At 57.0% G+C, this 17,537-nt stretch overlaps 2 protein-coding genes across 2 annotated transcripts; one reads left to right on the top strand and one right to left on the bottom strand.

Moving 5' to 3' along the window:
* Positions 1-77: 77 nt before the first annotated feature.
* Positions 78-8,069, bottom strand: YKT6 (YKT6 v-SNARE homolog). The gene is made up of 8 exons (XM_083880328.1): positions 7,974-8,069; positions 7,382-7,503; positions 4,015-4,097; positions 3,197-3,297; positions 1,757-1,861; positions 1,538-1,603; positions 1,027-1,128; positions 78-608 (listed from the first exon to the last, which is right to left on the bottom strand). Exons 2-8 carry the CDS (start codon positions 7,483-7,485, stop codon positions 573-575), a joined length of 597 nt encoding a protein of 198 aa, XP_083736454.1. The 5' UTR covers positions 7,486-7,503; positions 7,974-8,069; the 3' UTR covers positions 78-572.
* Positions 8,070-9,588: 1,519 nt separating this feature from the next.
* GCK (glucokinase) lies at positions 9,589-16,510 on the top strand (the record flags this gene model as incomplete). The annotated part of the gene is made up of 10 exons (XM_083880530.1): positions 9,589-9,660; positions 11,810-11,972; positions 12,093-12,247; positions 12,447-12,566; positions 12,657-12,752; positions 13,083-13,182; positions 14,895-15,078; positions 15,296-15,451; positions 16,041-16,274; positions 16,366-16,510. Exons 1-10 carry the CDS (start codon positions 9,616-9,618, stop codon positions 16,508-16,510), a joined length of 1,398 nt encoding a protein of 465 aa, XP_083736656.1. The 5' UTR covers positions 9,589-9,615.
* Between the last annotated feature and the right edge of the window lie 1,027 nt (positions 16,511-17,537).

Genomic DNA, 17,537 nt, shown 5'->3' with positions numbered 1-17,537 from the left:
AGGTATTGAGTACCCCCACCCTGGCTGGTGGGAGCAGGGGAGGGGCTCTGAGGTGCAGGGCAGGCTGGTGACCTTCCTCCCTCCCCCAGGACCAGGACACAGCTCTGGGCTCACCACCATGGGGAGAAGGCAGCGAGCAGCGTCCACCCAAGACACCTCTTTTTTTCCTTCCCCCCCTTCTCCCACTCCCCCCCAGCTCACCCTTAGAACACAAATACATAAAAGCCCCCCAGACCCTGGAATGGCAGAAGGGGGCTCTGCCTGCCCCCTCAGACCTCCAGACAGCAGTGGGAGCCTCCTCCAGGCTTCCTGGGGGGTGTGAAGGCAGGGGAGTGTGTGGCTGAGTATCCCCGGTCCACGCTGTCCCAGGAACAGCGAGGGGGGTCTTCGGTGTGGACCTCTCACCATGAGTGGCAGCCCAGTGCCAGCTTTGGTGTCCCCTTAAGGTGGACAACAGTCACATCAGCCCAGGGATCTGAGGACCTCTGGCCCAGCCCCAGGAACACCCCTGGGGTGGCTCTGGAGGAGGGTGGAGGGCTGGTGGTCTGGATGTGGAGACCCCGGGCTCCACATCACATGATTTCACAGCAGGAATTCTGCTTTCGGGCCTAAGAAGAGAAGGAAAACCATTGGTAAGGCTCCCCAAGGGTTTGGGGGTCCCAAGGCCACCCACCTGAGATCCCACAAAGCCCCTCTCCTGCCGGAAGAGGCCAGCATAGCACAAAGCTGATGAGCTGGAGGCTCCTTTCCTTTTGGCCAGAGCTGCTGCCAGGAACTGATATGGGCATCAGCCCCCACCCTGCACCACCTGGCAGGGTGCAGGACACCCCCAGTGAGGGGCTGGGGAGCTCTGCAGCTGGAATTGGGCTGCAGGTCTCCAGGCCCAAAGCCTGCAGCAACAGGGGTGATCACTGCCTGGCACCCAGAGCTGTGCCCCAAGATTCATCCATTGGGGATGACCCCCCAAGGATGACATTCCACCCATCCCCAGTTCCCTCAGGGAGGTGCTGACCCCCCCACACCCACCGTTTTGTAGAAGGCTTTGGATTGTGCCCCCAGCACCTCTGATTTGGAGACCAGGTCGTCCAGCTTCTCCCCACGCTCCAGTAGTGATTCCATAGTGTTGTGCTGCCAGAGAAACATGTGCTGAGCCCCAGACCCACACTACTGTGCAGCGGGAGATGGAGGTGCCACCATCCCTCATCCCACCTTCCTACAGCCCCCCACAGCCCAGCACCCCCAAGGGAGATGGGAACTTGGCCAGAGGCAGGAGCAGCAGAGTTCCCACGGGGTCACCAGGCAGAAAGACTGCCATTTGGAGGAGGGGTCAGAGCTCTGGTGCTTGTGTCCAGCCAGCTAGGGAAAGCCCAAGGAGAAAAAAGGGAGGAAGTGAAAAAGGGGAAAGAGAAAAGGTCGCTCCCACACCAGGGAGCTGGGGAATGGCCTGGGGCAACTCCACCCTGCTCCCCAACATGCCCCCAGGGCCCCCACTGGCTTGTGCAGGCAGGAGCATCTGGCTGCGGCCCTGCAGCCTCACCAGGATGATTTTGGTCTCGTCGAGCTCTGCCTGCACTCGGGTCATTGGATCAGCATCCCGGGGGTTCTGGAGAGAAAACAACAGGGCACTGGCAGCACCACAGGGACACCAGGGTCCCCACATGCACCAGTGTTGCCCATCTCCCTTGCCATTTTCAGGGCTGCAGGAAACACAGGAACCATCTGTCCTGGTGCCCTGCAGGGTCCTGGGAGTCTGTACCTGGTATTTGCTGAGGTATCCATCCAAGGCAGAGTAGCTGATGGTGGCAGGTGACCCTGAGGGCCAGTCCATCTTGCTGACCTGCCTGGAGAACTCATCCAGCACCTGCCAGGAAGCAGCAGTTGCCATGCAGGACCCACAGCTGTGGGGCCACAGTGGCTGGAGGGGTTTTGTTCATCAAAATAGGAGATCTGGAGACTTTTGGGAAGGGACCTTACAGCTCATCCACACCCCTGCCATGGGCAGGGACATCTTCCACTACACCAGGTTGCTCCAAGCCCTGTCCAAACTGGCTTTGAATACTTCCAGGTATGGGGCAGCCACAGCTTCTTTGTGAAACCTGTGTTAGTCCCTACCACCATACAGGGAAGGACTCCTTCCCAATATCCCATCTAACCCTACCCTCTGGCAGTGGGAAGCCATTCCCCCTTGTCCTGTCCCTCCAGGCCCTTGTCCTTCTTCAACTCTCTTGGAGCCCCTTTAGGTACAGGAAAGGGGTCTGGGGTCTCCCTGGAGCCTTTCCTTTTCCAGGCTGGTCAACCCAGGTCTCCTAGTTTGTCTCCCTGGCAGTGGCTGGAAAACTGCCAGTGGAGAAGGACCTGGAGGTGTTGGTGGCAGTGGCTGGACATGAGCCCAGGTATGCCTAGATGGCCCCTGGCCTGTACCAGTCATAGTGCGGCCACAGGCCCAGGGCAGTGACCATTCTCTGTGCTGGCACTGCTGAGGCCCCCTGAATGCTGTGTTCAGTTCCGGGCCCCTCATGGCAAGAAGGCCATTAACAGGCTGGAGCATGTCCAGAGACAGGAATGGAGCTGGGGAAGGGTCTGGAGCCCCAAGAGCAGCTGAGGGAGCTGGAAAAGGGGCTCAGCCTGGAGAAAAGGAGGCTCAGGGGGGATCTTCTGGCTCTGCACAGAGGGGACAGCCAGAGCATGTCAGGCTCAGCTCCCAGGAAACAGGGACAGGAGGAGAGGGAACGACCTCAAGCTTTGCCACAGGAGGTTCAGGTTGGATATCGGGAAAATTCCTTCATGTAAAGGGTTGTCCAGCCCTGACACCGGCTGCCCAGGGCAGTGATGGAATGCCCATCCCCGGAAGCATTCAAAAAAACATGCAAACATGGCACTTGGGGACATGGTTTAGAGGTGGCCTTGGCCATGCTGGGGGAATGGTTGGACTCCATGTTCTTGGAGGGGCTTTTTCCAACCAAAACAATTTCACAATTCCACTAGAGGTGCTCCTGCCCTCTCACAACTTTGGTGGCCCTCCTCCTCCACACCTTTTGAATGAGCTGAGGGCAGAGACAGGAATGAACATGGCAAAAGAGGACCAGAGCGATGCCCAGGCTGAGGTGGCCAGCCCTGACAGTCCAAAAGCCCTGAGTGTGCCAGGGCAGGGAGACGGGAGAAGCCCTCTGGAACAGATCCCAGCATGCATCCTCACCTTGTCCAGCAAGGTGAAACAAACCCGCTGTGGATATTCATTGTCTGCGATCACCACTCCAGCCAGCCCGTCGTTACGGACATACACATGGCACAGGTACTCTGGGAAGAAAATTCCTGTCAGAGGGGCAGCAAGGTCCTGAGCCTTCCCCAGCACACACCACCTTCCATCCATGCCCCCTAGTTTCCTTCCTCCCCCAAACCACCCTGGAAGGTGTCATCAGCACCTGCATTTTTCATTACTTCTTTAGGAAAGTAAGAAGGGCTTAAAATTTGGAGCCCCAAATTGTTTGGTGGCAGGGGCCCACAGTCATGCCACATAGTGTGGGACACGAAAACTGACATCTCACAATAGCCAGAGGGAAATAAAAACCAGTGGGGGAAGAGCTCAGCCGGATTTTAACTAATTTTAATTAATAACAAGGCTAGGGTGTCATTAAAGGGGCTCCAGCAGCCAATCCAGGCTGCGTCCCACGTCCTGTGGCTTGGGAGGCATGTGAAGCAGGACAGGGAGGGTGCAATGAGGGGAGAATTTGGGATATGGACCCTGGACTTGCATGGCAAAGCTGGCACAGCCACTCTGCAGTGGGGTGATCTGGGAAGTTGGCGGGCTGCAACCCAACAGCTCCAGGGGTCCCAAGGGAGCCAGGGAGAGTGCAGACACTTGAGCAGGTCCCTGCTCCCTGCAGAACCTCTGCTGCACTGGGCCGGGCTCACATCCAGTTCCTGTCAGCAGCGCTGCTCACACGGACACTGGGTTTGGTGAGACTGTTCCCAGGAGTGGGGCTGGGGGGATATGCTCACCCAGGCCAGTCTCACCTTGCTCCTTGACGGAGGCCCTGCTGCCCAGTGGTGAGCGCTCCGCGATCAGCTGGCTCGTGAACGTCATGAATTCCTGCACACTGCGGGGAGACAGTGCTGGGCCAAGGGGCAGTGCTGAGCAAAGCAGCTGTCCCACAGCTCCCCGGTGCACTGGAGTAACAACCCCTGCCCCCCAAGTCCCCATGCCTGGGCAGTGGGGCTGCAGCTAAGTGGTGGGTTTTCCTTAGGGAAGAGGCTGGACTCGAACCTCTGAGGAGTGGCAACCCCAAAACAGACACCTTTAGCCACCACCCAGACCCAGGGGAGCAGCCACAGCCTCCAGCTGCAGTGACAGACTTGTTTCCTTGGGCTGAACTTGCTTTTTGGGGATTTAGCAGAAAGCAAAAATGCCATTGAACCTGGCTCTGCCTTGCCAACACCTGGCTGACCAGCTGCATCAAGGAACCATGGAACGATTTGGGTTGGAAGGGACTTTAAGGACCATCCCGTTCCACCAGAATCACAGAATCATAAAACACAGTGAGTTGGAAGGGACCCATCAGGATCATTGAGTCCAACCCCTGGCTCTGCACAGAACACCTCAACCATCCCACCCTGCCCCTGAGAGCATTTGTCTAAATGCTTCTTGAACTTAGGCTTCGTGCTGTGACCACTGCCCTGGGGAGCCTACTCAGTGCCCAAACACCCTTTGGGGGAAAAACCTTTTCCTGATATCCAACTTAACCTTCCCCTGACTCAACTCCAGCCATTCTCTCAGGCCCTGTCACTGGTGACAGAGAGCAGGGATAGAAGCTGCTTATCCACTGCCCCTCAGAAGGGTGTTGAAGAGCACAGTGAGGTCTCCCCTCAGTCTCCTCCAGCAGAATACACCAAATGTATTCAGACACTTCTCATATGGGGCCTGCAGACCCTTCCCCATCCTTATGGCCTCCTTTGGATGCTCTCCAATGGCTTAATGTCTTTTTTTATATTGTCATGCCCAAAGCTGCCCCAAGACTTGAGGTGAGGCCCTCCGCAGAGCAGAGCAGAGCAGAGCAGAGCAGAGCAGAGCAGAGCAGAGCAGAGCAGAGCAGGACAATCCCTCCCTGGCCAATGCCAGGACAGGGATGCCCCTCCTGCCTGCCAGGGTACTGCTGATTTAAGTCTCAGAGCTTGAGGCAGCTCTGTAGGTAGAGTCTTAACTGAGCAGGTCACAGGGGCAGAACTCCCCCTGTCTACACCAGGTATGCCCTCCCCATCCCAGGGGATGCTTAACTCCCCAGGCACCCAGCCACCACTGTGAGTCAAAGTTAAAGAATATCCTTAAGCCAGACTTGCTCTAAGTTTGGAAAACATTCCTGAGTCCAGGCTCAGGCCTGTCCAATCATCCTCAGTGATTCCTCATCACCCCACAGCAAAAGAAAAGAGACAAAAAATAATGAGCAGGAGTAAAATAAGCCTGTTTCCAAAACGCCACAACCTGGGCATGCTGGGATTAGCCAATGTGAGGCAACGCATTCCCCAATTCAGCTGGAAAATCCCAGGAAGGGATATTTATCAGGGATCAGGTTACAGTTTGCAAAACACCAAGGAGTGGGACAGTTCTTGCTTGGGGGGTGACGTGGTGCCAAGGAAACGTCACTGAACACAGACACTGGTGTGGCAAAGACCACGGTTTTCTGATGGCCTCCCACCACTGGAAGCAATTCCAGAGAGGACACTGGCTGTCACAGTTTACATCCCTTAGAGGGATTCCTCCCAGCCTGGACACCAGTTCCACAGAGATTCTGGACTGTTGGGGTTTCAGGCACTGCAAAGGAAAGTCCAGCCCAAGGATTCTTGAACATCCCTGCTTTGTCAGAGAGGAAGCACAGACACCATCCTCCAAGTCGAGGCATCTTGGGGGGCTGCCAGCCACAGCCCCCCAACACGATCACAGGGTTTCATGCATACAATGGAAAAAATATTTAAGATCATTGAGTCCAACCATGTGTCACTTAGATCTCAGTACGTATCTTCCTCACAGACAGCTCTTCTACTGAGAATACTGCTTTTATTTCCCAGTATTCCAGAAGGAACTGCCCACTCAATACTTCACTCTGCCTTCCGGACCCTGTCAAATTCCTTGGCAGACGTTCAGCAGACATGAGGCACTGGCACAGCCCAGCCCTGGTGCTCCTGCCCAGCAGGTTCCACAGCCCTTGTTATCCCAAATCTAACCCTTCAACCCAGCTCTCTGGGAACTCCAAACTTCAGCTAAACACACCTTAAAGACCACACCTGGGCAGGGCTCTTGCAAGCCCTCTAAGTACTACCTGTAAAAAAGCCTGGGACAAGCATCAAATCCTGGGAACAGCTGCAAAACTGACATGCACAGACCACCCCCCTCTCCAAACTTCATTGCTCTTCTCAAAATACCACTTTTCTTTAAGCAGAGACACAGCCTGCTGTGAGGGAGGCCCACAGCATAACCACACGGGGAATTTTCTCCGGACTGGGGAAAACAAGAGCTGCAGCTACAGAGTGTTTTGAGATTGCAACTGACGTCACACACTGACACTGCTCCACATCCCATTCACACATCTGGCTAAGAAAGAGCTTTTTAAGACAGTCCTACTTCAGTCCTTCCCCTTTACCCCTGGAATTACAGAACCAAATGTGCCTGAGGCTCCATAAAACCTGGGCATGGAAAATGTGGGTCCCAGAGGAATTTCTTAACTCCTTCACCACTTGGAATGACCTATTCCACAGTATGTTCCTGCTGTTTTATAGTTTCAGGATGTTCTCAGGAGCTCCCAAGAGCTCCCCAATCCCTGTGTGCCCAGAGTGGGGAGCAGAACACCGGGAGCTGGACTGGCATCTGGGGCTCAACCAGCTCATCTGAAGCCATTAGAATAACCTGAGCAGGGTTTTGTGGGCTAGGAAGAGCTTGAAGTGAGTCCAAACAACCCATGGGCACCAGGATCCAGGTGAGTCCTGTGAGCTTGACACAGACAGGCCTGCTCTCCCCCCATCCGAGAGGAAAGAGCTGACTCCACTCCCAGGGCATTCTCTGTGTCCCAGTTTAATTGCTTGGCTGCACTGGAGAATTTGTAGAGTCAGACCTGACCTACTACTGCTGGGGCTCCAGGAGTTTCACTCCATTCCTGAGGCATCTGATCCATCACTCCAAGTGCTGCAGAGGTCACAGCTCCCAGGGAGTAGCTCTCGGGGTATGTTCTCGTTCACTGAAAAGCCTTTCACTGCTGCCACTGCAGCTCCAGTGGGGCAGAAAACCTCTCAAAAGCTTCTGCTTCCCCTCCCCAAGATCCTGTCTGAGCCATATGCCAGGCCTACAGCACAGAGAAGCAATTCCCGCCCAGAGGTTCCAGCTGCCAGCACCCACCTGGATCTCTGAAAGAAGTTGAATGTAGACACATCATACGCAGCTTTGAGCAAATGCACTTTAGGGTCACCTTTGTAAAGGACACTTAGGCTGTAGAGCCTCATCACGGTGGCTCCGTGGGCCTGGTGGAAAGGAAGGGTTGGGGCTAAGGCCATTCAGAGGCTAGGACACTCTCGAACCTCTCTATGCCACCCCTGTGCCTGGGGCTGCCCCCAGATCTTCCTTCCGTCCTTTAAACGCTATCCCAGTCAGCCAGAACCCCCCTGCCCCCGGAGCCCCGCCTGACTCCTCATCCCCCCTCCCGCCCAGCCAGGCCTCCTCAGCTCAGCCTAACCAACCCCTGCTCTCCCCTGTCCCAGCTGGCCCAGTAGAACCTAGCACCGACCCCAGTATAACCCAGTAAAACCCAGCGACTCCGCCTAGGGTAACGCGGCCACTCCTCAGTACAACCTAGTACAACCCACTACAACCCAGCCGGCCACCACTAAGACCGGCTGGCCCAGCCCCGCCTTCCCCTGTACAGCCCAGTTCCCTCGTAATGACTCAGTAGAGCCCAGAGACCCACAGTACAGCCCCCAGCTCGCCCTGGTACCGACGCTGCGGTCGCGACTCAACGCAGGAGGCGGCCGACTGGGCGACTACCGCGACCCGGAAGTGGAACACAACGACCGGAAGTGGCCCAATCCCGGACGCTGCCACGGTATTCCGCCTGGCTTGCGCACGCGCCAAAGTGACTCCGCCCCCTCGGCATTCTGACCAATCACCACCCCCCTCACCTGTCTCTGGTGTCAGCAGGGCGACCAATCAGCGCCGCACTGGCGTAGTGAGGCGGTGCTCGTTCCTCAGAGCAGCCAGCAGGGGGCGCTGTACCCGACCAGCGGGTTCGCGGGGGCGGGGCCTGTTCGGCTCCCCCGCTGTGGAATGGGAGTCCCCTGTGTGGGGGCCAGTACCTATGGTGTGGTGATCCTCTCTGAGAAGAGGCCCCAAGGGGCGAACAGCCTCTCCTGGGTGCGGGGGGATGCCCTGGGGAGTGGGGACCCTTCCGTGGGGCGGTTCTGCCCCTGGGTGGGGGTGTACTGACGAGAGATGGGTGAACCGCCTGAGGTGTAAGGACCCCTCTATGGGTGGCCACCAGCACAGGGGAAGGGCTGCCAGAGCCCTCCTGTGGCCCCGGGTACTCCCTGCACAGGGGGCAGGAGAGGTACTGTGGGGTGACCCTGTATCCCCTAGGCCCTGCTCTGCCACTCACAAACCGTCACTCAGTCCTGCAGGGGGCTGTCACCTCCGACACCCATCCACGCTTCCTGGGGACCCTCCTCAGCTCTGCGTCTGAGGAGATGCTGCCACAGACCAACACCAGAAGGTTTTGGGGCCCACCCATGACCAAGGGTGCACCTCACGCCATTTGGACCTCTATAGTCCCCTATTTCCACAACACTGGGTGGATGATGTGTCTTCGGGGGTGATGGGCGTTGCCACATCCCCATCCTCAAATCCAGCACCCATCTCCAATCTGTTGTGCCTGGTGTCAATCCCAGCACCACAGGATCCTTTCTCATCCTGGGGGCTCAGAATGCTTCCCAGTCACCCTCGCCCTTCCACGGGTCTCTGTAGGCTGTGCTGTGTCCCTGGTCTCCATGGGAGCATGCCGGTTGCCAAGCTGGCCGGTGGAGTGCTTGCCACCACCATCGAGCCGTTGGTATGACAACGAGGACACGGGTGACCTGGGGCGTGGTGCTTCGCATGACGGGGCCAGCGGCCCCTGCGGGGAGGGTCCTGGCCAAGCCTCGCCAACACACCAGGGGGTCCCCACGGCTGCCAGAACTCACTGCGCTGGGCTAGGACCCCCACGCCAACACCAGCCTGGAAATTTATTGACACATTAAGGAAGCAAGCAGAAGAGCGTGAGAGGACTCCCTCTGGACCAAAGGATGTGGGGCAACAGGGCTGATCCCACCAGGGCCCTGGGCCCTGCTCCCTGTTCCTCTGCTTGAGGCCTGGGGGTATTGGAACTCCCTCAGTGGGTGCTGTACTGGGGCATCAGATGAGATAACGCAGCGCAGCTAAAGTGGAGCATCCGTGTGTGGAGCAAGGGACGGAGCAGCCCAGTGCCTGCCGAACACCCTCTAGGACAGGGCAGGGGGCTCCCCCAGGCCAGGCACCACGGTGGGGACACAGAGGCTGAGGGGGGCACGGCTTGGCCCGCAGCCCACCCCACCCCACCACCTGCCCCCATGCTGGATCACCGAGCCAGGATGGAGAGCAGCAGGAAGGAGAAGGTGAGGCTGGCTGCCCGGGCAATACTGGGGGGCTGGGGGGGGGAAGGGGTGCCCAGTGGGTGTGGGAAAGGGTGCAGATCCTCGCCGGGGTTCCAGCCTTTCCTGGAGTGAGTGGCCAGGTGCTCCCAGCATCTCCCAAGGCACCAGCAGAAGTAGCCCAAAGGATGGCTGGTGGGGAGGAGAGCAGGTCCTGGGCAGCCTGGGGTCAGCCCAACATGCCCCAGAGAGGCCCCCACCTCTGAGGTCACCCCCCCAACACAGCACAGGCCCTACAGCACTGAGGGCTCATGATGGAGCTGGGAGCATTTGTGGGACATTCTGCTGGTCCGGGATACTTCCACCATCCCAACATCGCCCCGGGCATCTTGCAGCCATGCAGCTGCACCCCCAGGATGAGATGGGGCCTGTCACCTCCTTTAGCTGGCTGTCATCGTTGTCACTGAGGCACCCAGCAGGGTGGCAAATGGCTTTTCCCCAGTCAAAAACCAGTTGATTGTGGGAAACATCCTCCCCCAGATGGATTGAGCTCATGGGGTCATGGCATTCCCTGCTGCCAACTGGGACACCGAGGGGACACCAAGGGGACACTGAGGGGACTCGACACCTGCTGGACCAGCAGAGATAGGTGTCACTGGCCACTGCAGCCAGCAGCCACATGGTTCCCAGGTCCATCCCTTTTGTGGGATGGATTGGAGCACACCATTTCCATGGGATGCTGAGAGCCAAATAATGTCATGTGGGAAGACCCAAATCCTGCCAGGGAAGGGCCAAAGCCATTATTTTGAAGGTGAGTGAAGAGATGAGTAGGGACATGGGGTGCTGAGATGGAAAAAGCATTGGAGAAATAAAATTTGGACTCCTGGGTGCCAGCCTTGGGACAAGGACCCTCTGGCCATGGCAGATCTGGTGTTGCCATGCCAAGCAGCGCTGTGGGATGGATTAGTACTGAATACCTTCAGCCAACAATCCAGGAGAGATGATCAAATCCAGCTCCATGCTTTTCCTGGCAGGATTTTTCCAATCATCTTGGGCCAAACACCCTCTGGATCAGGGCAAACCTCTCCACAATGCTGCCATGGGTGCCTGGCCCCATTCGGGGGGGGTGCATGCTGCCGCCATGGCATTTGAGGCCGGGTGATGTGCTAGGACAGAGGGCAGCTGGACTGAGCCACGGCAAGGGGTGCCCCCAGTTTTGGAATGCTCCAAACCACACCGCAAATACTTTCCTGAGCCCCCTTCCCCAAAACCTGTCAGGAAACAGCAGCAGCCTTGAAGCAAACATCTGTGCCAGCCAGAGCATTGGAGCCTACCTGGAGCCCAGTGACTAATGAGCCCTAATGCTGCCGACTGCAGCTGGTGGAGGAGTGCCGGATCCAGCTCCATCTGACAGCCAGGGCACCTGGCCCCAGCCCTGCTGGCTAATGGAGGCTGCGCCAAGCCCGGGGTTGCTACGGAAAGGATAAACACAGATTCTGCTTGCCAGGTGCTTCCCTGGAGTGGGTCCTGCGGCTCTCCCTGGCAGCGAGACAAGGCAGCAATCCCCAAGAATATTCCTGCCTGCCTACCCTCTGCCCCATATTAGCCCCACATTTGATGGGTGAAAAATGGTACCCACAATTCCCAGTGGGATACAGGGAGAGGGATGCTCCCAGGGGAAAAAGGAAGACACATCAGCATTTTCATCATAAAAGCATCCCGTATCTTTGGTAGGAGATGCTGTGCTCCTCAATGGCATGGCCAGAAGCACTCCTTGCTGGGAATGACCCTGGGATTCATCAAGATGGGGATGTCCTAGGTCACTGCTGGAATGGTGTCGGCTTCCACACAACCATAAAAAAAATTCAGCTGGGTGACAGGGATGGCAGAACTCCAGTGACAACCCCAGTCCCCAGGGACCCCAGAATTGACTCTGGCATCCTGCAGGCAGCACCAGAAGAGGACTTGGTGCCTTACAACGATTATATGGATTCCCTGGTGCCTTTGTTCAGTGAGAGGAGAATAGCAGAGCAATAGGATAAGTAATTTCAGGGTGTCCATTGTCTGATGGGGAAAATCAGGGCTGGGGAAAGGGAAACTTGGCTATTTCTTGCAGTTCAAGCCCCTTGCATTCCATATCCCTGGTCCCTGGCTGATGGTGTGTTTTGTGCAGGTGGAGCAGATCCTGTCGGAGTTCCGTCTGAAGGAGGAGGACCTGAAGAAGGTGATGTACCGGATGCAGAAGGAAATGGACCGTGGACTCAAGCTGGAGACACATGAGGAAGCCTCAGTCAAAATGCTGCCCACCTATGTTCGCTCCACCCCTGAGGGCTCTGGTATGATGTCACTCCCAGTCTGTTGTGTGTCACCCCTTCTTCAGACCCCATCAAGCTCCATGTAGAAGGCTGAGCCTACCAAGAGCCCATCACCTTCTCCCCCTCTCCCTGCCTTTGCAGAGGTGGGAGATTTCCTGTCACTGGACCTGGGCGGCACCAATTTCCGTGTGATGCTGGTGAAAGTGGGCGAGGGGGAGGAGGGGCAGTGGAAGGTGAAGACAAAGCACCAGATGTATTCCATCCCGGAGGATGCCATGACTGGGACGGCTGAGATGGTCAGTGGAGTACACAGGGCATCCCATCCCTTTCATTGTGTGTGTTTCATTGGGAACACTGGATGGGACACCCCCATCTGTCCAGCCAGCAGAAACTGGGGAGGGGGGGCAGGCCTGGGGAACTCATGGTGGGAGGACAGCCAGGGCAGTGGGAGGTGGGGGACATCCCTTGGGAAAGGCTGGACCTCCTGTCTTCCAGCTCTTTGACTACATCTCCGAGTGCATTTCCGATTTCCTGGACAAGCACCAGATGAAGCACAAAAAGCTACCCCTGGGCTTCACCTTCTCCTTCCCTGTGCGGCATGAGGACATTGACAAGGTGAGGGGGTGGCTGGGCAGCATGAGGGCTTAGTGGTCCCCAAGCCTCACCTACACCCACAGCCCAATTTCTGTCTCATCCCCATTCCAGGGCATCCTCCTGAACTGGACCAAGGGCTTCAAAGCCTCCGGCGCGGAAGGGAACAATGTGGTGGGGCTGCTGAGAGACGCCATCAAACGGCGAGGGGTGAGAGGATCAGATGGCTGTGCTGGTACTGCCACAGTGCAGAGACCCCAGCACCTCCAGCTGTCCCTGTGATGGGCTCACTGAAGCCTGGCCTGTAACAGGGCCACTAGAGCCTGGTGTGTCCCCAGGAAGGGACCACTAGATCATAGTTGTCCCCACGATGGGGCTGCTGGAGCCAAGTGTGTCTCTGGGCAGGGCTGTTCCATGTGTGTGCTCACATGTGTGCATGACACATGCCCAGGTCCTCACTCTTGGAGACCATCCACCCCAAACCCACCTGTTGTGGGACAGCCTGACCCCCCATGAGCCCACAATGGTCCCTGTCCCCAGGACTTTGAGATGGATGTGGTGGCGATGGTGAATGACACAGTGGCCACGATGATCTCCTGCTACTACGAAGATCACCGGTGCGAGGTTGGGATGATTGTGGGTAAGATGCCCCTTCTACAGGGACATGTGGCTGAGGACAAAGAACTGTCTCATGGCCCCACTCCCCTGCTGCTTCCCCCATCCTTTTGGAGAGACACACCAAGGACAGGGGGGTGGCAGTGGCACTCTGCTGAGGTGTCCAGTGGTTGGGACACCTGAAGGCATTGCCTGGCCCCAGCATGGTGGTTGGGGCACTTTGGGAGCAGAAAGTAGGTGCTCATCATAACAGGGCTGATCTCCACAGGCCTGCCCTGCCCCTAGGCTCTTGGTGGCTCTGGCACCTCATGGTAGGGATAAGGACCCATGGAAGGCATCTGGAGCCAGGTGATGGAGATGAGTTTGAACCCTACTGGCTCCATCCCCCAATCCCCATAGAGAGCAGTTCCCCACCTCCCCCAGCCCCTCACTATCTTTAGTGCCATCAGACATGTGCTAATGTGCCATCTGGCCTCTGTGTCCCCTTCCCTGGGATGTTTATCAGCTTCTTGGGGCTGGGCTGGCCTCAGCATAGTGCCCAGAGCCCCCAGGACCCTGCCATGGGGACAAGTGGCCATCCAGGGCTGTGGGGACACTGCAGGGGTGGGGAGCAGGAGGGGTGTCCATCCCCAACACTGCAGGACAAGGATGTGCAGCTCCAAGCACAGCTCTCGGCCATGATCTCAGTCACGGAATCCTGGTGCTCATGGAGCTGTTCAGCCAGTTCTTTTAGTCTGAAACGAGGTCTCGTGTGGAATCCAGCCAGTTCTTTTAGTCTGAAACGAGGTCTCATGTGGAATCATTGAATTGTTTGAGCTGGAAAAGTCTCTAAGGTCATCAAGTCCAACCATTCCCCCAGCACTGTCAAGACCACCACTAACTCATGTCCCCATGTGCCACATCCACATGGCTGTTGAACTCCTCAGGGACAGGGAGAGTCTTCACCACTGCCCTGAGCAGTCTATGCCAGGGCTGAACAGCCCTTTCTATGAAGGAATTTTCCCAATATTCAACAGAAACATCCCCTGATGAAACTTGAGGTTGTTTCCCTTATATCCTTGGAACAACCTGGTCTAGTCAAAGGTGTCTCTGCCCAGGGCAGGGTGGTGGAATGAGATGAATTTTAAGGTTGCTTCGAACTGAAACTATTCCATGATTCTATTATTTGATGATTCTATTGCATCCCAATGCTGGGTGGAGTAGAGATACAGATTTGGGACATATGTAGTAAGTTTCTAACCATCTTCGGTTCCAGGTTTCATGAAATCACAGAATGGTTTGGGTTGGAAGGGATTATCCATTTTAAGGATTATCCAGCTCCCATGCCATGGGCAGGGACAGCTCCACTACACCAGGCTGTCCAGCCTAGCTTGTAACACTTCCAGGGATGGAGCAGCCATAGCTTCTCTGGGAAATCTGTGTTAGTCCCTACCACCCTGGGAAGGATTTCTTCCCAGTATCCAATCTAAATCTCTTTCAGTCTAAAACATTTCCCCCATGTCCTGGGGCCACCCTTGTAGTTTTATACTGTGATGCCAGTCACCAGGTTGAGGAATGTCCCTCAGGCTCCATATGGGTCCCAACCCCTGCCCTGGCACATCTGGACCCCCTCCAGTTCTTCCCCATTGCTTCACAATACTATCCCAGTTCTATCCCAGTTGGGATGGGAGGGCTGTGGCAGGGGGGTGTCATTGCTGCCTGCCCCTGCTGCCCAGACCCATCCCCAGTTCCCGGCAGGGACAGGCTGTAATGCCTGCTACATGGAGGAGATGCACAACGTGGAGCTGGTGGAGGGCGACGAGGGGCGGATGTGCGTGAACACAGAGTGGGGGGCCTTTGGTGCCTCTGGGGAGCTGGACGAGTTCCTTCTGGAGTACGACCGTGTGGTGGACGAGACCTCACTTAACCCCGGTCAGCAACTGTAAGGAATAGGAGAGATCCAGTTCCTCTGGGCATCCCTCCCATCCCCTGCGCCATGCTGGGCTCAGCCCCCCAGCATGGCTGTCCCTCACCCTGGGCCATGCCCATGTGCGGGAACACATCCAGCAAGGAGCGGGGGAAGGAAAGAGGGAGTGCTGTGGGATATGGCCCCTCAAATTCCAGCTCTGATGCCACCCCCTCATCTATGCCCCCCTCAGGTACGAGAAGATCATTGGGGGGAAGTACATGGGGGAGATTGTGCGGCTGGTGCTGCTGAAGCTGGTGGATGAGAACCTGCTCTTCAATGGGGAAGCCTCTGAGAAACTCAAGACTCGTGGAACTTTTGAGACCCGCTTCATGTCCCAGATTGAGAGGTATGCGGCTGGGGGGGGGCACCCCCAAACCGGCCTGCCGGCTGCATGGAACTGGGAGGCCTGTGCTCTCACTCCACACTGGTTCAGGCATACTGAGGAATCTGTGCTCTCGCTCTGCACTTGGCAGTCCCACATGGGGATCCCCCTATTCCATCATCCCATACCAGTCTGCTTTGACTGCCTCATTTTAGTGTCCTTTATCCTGTCACCCCACACCAGCCTCCTCTGACTGTCCATCTTGGAGTCCCTGTGTCCTGCCACCCAAACCACAGTGTCCCATGTCACGGGCCCATCATGATGAGACATCATGATCCCATCATTCCATACCTGCCTGCTCTGTCCCATATTGGGGTCCCCATGTCCCATTACCCCACATTAGGGGGGCCCACCACTTCCAGGTCCCTCTGTCTCGTCACCCCACACCAACCTGCTCTGACTGACCCAGTTGAGGTTCCCCATCCTGTGAACCTATACAACTGTCCCACATGAGGATCCCCAATCCCATCACTCTCCCATCCTTCTCCAGCTGCCTCACCCAGGGTCCTCACCCTTCAGCCTTTGCTAATCCCCTTTTCTCCCCTCACCCCAGCGATTCTGATGACCGCAAGCAGATCTACAACATCTTGTCAGCCTTTGAGCTGCTGCCGTCTCGGACAGACTGTGAGATTGTGCGCCGGGTGTGTGAGAGCGTGTCCACACGGGCTGCCCAGATGTGCTCAGCTGGGCTGGCTGGTGTCATCAACCGCATGCGGAAGAGCCGCAGCCAGGACACTCTCAAGATCACTGTTGGTGTTGATGGCTCTGTCTACAAGCTCCATCCCAGGTGGGGATCCTGACTCTGATGACATCCCTATCCTCTCTCTTCGTCCCACAAGCCTTGACCCCATTTGTGACTCTGTGTTCCCACTCCTCAGCTTCAAGGACCACTTCCATGCCACAGTGCGGCAGCTGACACCTGGCTGTGACATCACCTTCATCCAGTCAGAGGAAGGCAGCGGGCGCGGGGCCGCCCTCATCTCAGCCGTGGCCTGCAAGATGGCCTGCATGATGGGGCAGTGAGCTGGACTCAGACGGGGGATAGCAGGGGCCAGTGGTCTTGCTCGGAGCACTGTGGGAGCAGACACGGATGCGGGAAGGAGGTGGCTCCAGCCCCCCAATAAACGGGGTGTGTGTGGACTTCTCTGAGGCCACTTGGGCCAGTGCTCCTCATATCTCTCTCCCCATGCTGGTAGAGAGACACCCAAGGAGCTTCCCATGCCCTCACCCCCCTCACCCCCTTCCCCATCCTCACACAGCTGCAGCAAGGGGGGCTCCAGAGCACCCCAGCCCCTTTGCTGGGGGAAAGCCCCCCAGGGGGGTTGACCTAGAGATAAGGGACTCTTTGGGGGTACTTTGGGGGGAGATGTCAGGGCAGAGGAGCTCCCCACCAGTGATCCCTGGGGTGCAGAGACTGACCAGAGTGCACTAGAAATGGGCCAGATGGAAGGGGCCAAACTGGGAGGTATCCCCTCCAGCCATGTCCCTACCCATGTTCCCTGAAAGTTCTAGAGCACCACAGAGATTTGAGTTCACCAGAGGATCTGGAACAGAGTATTGGGGTCCCTCTGGGGGTCATGGGCACCCCAGGGTGTTGGGGTTCCCGTAAGGATCTGGCAGTACCAGAGCACATTGTTGTTCCCTGAAGTCTCTGGAAGCAACCCAGGGTTTTGGGCCTCTGAGGGTCTAGAGTACCCCAGGGTGGAGGGGTCCTCCTGGGACACCACAGGGTGTTGGGATCCCTTTGGGAGTTTGGGGCACTCCAGGATCTGGGGCACACTCAGGGCGTTGAGGTCGGCCCTGGGGGGTGTAGGGCTACCCCATGGTATGGGCAGTCTTGGTGGTCCAGGATAATATTTCTGATGTTTGGGGCGACTGCAGGGGTCTGAGGTCACCCTGAGATATAGGGACACCCAGGATCTAGGGACATCTCAGGATGCTGGGGTAACTCTTGGGCATCCAGGACCACCTGGGGGGACTGGATCACCACAGGGTGTGGGGCCAACCTGGGAGGCTGGGACCAGCAAGAGGTCTTGGTGTCCTCACAAAG

The sequence above is a fragment of the Zosterops lateralis genome (genome assembly GCF_965231275.1).
Source record: "Zosterops lateralis genome assembly, chromosome: 30".
Classification (NCBI taxonomy): domain Eukaryota; kingdom Metazoa; phylum Chordata; class Aves; order Passeriformes; family Zosteropidae; genus Zosterops; species Zosterops lateralis.
Note: the sequence above shows the minus strand (reverse complement) of the source record. Positions and strands in the feature narration are given on the sequence as shown.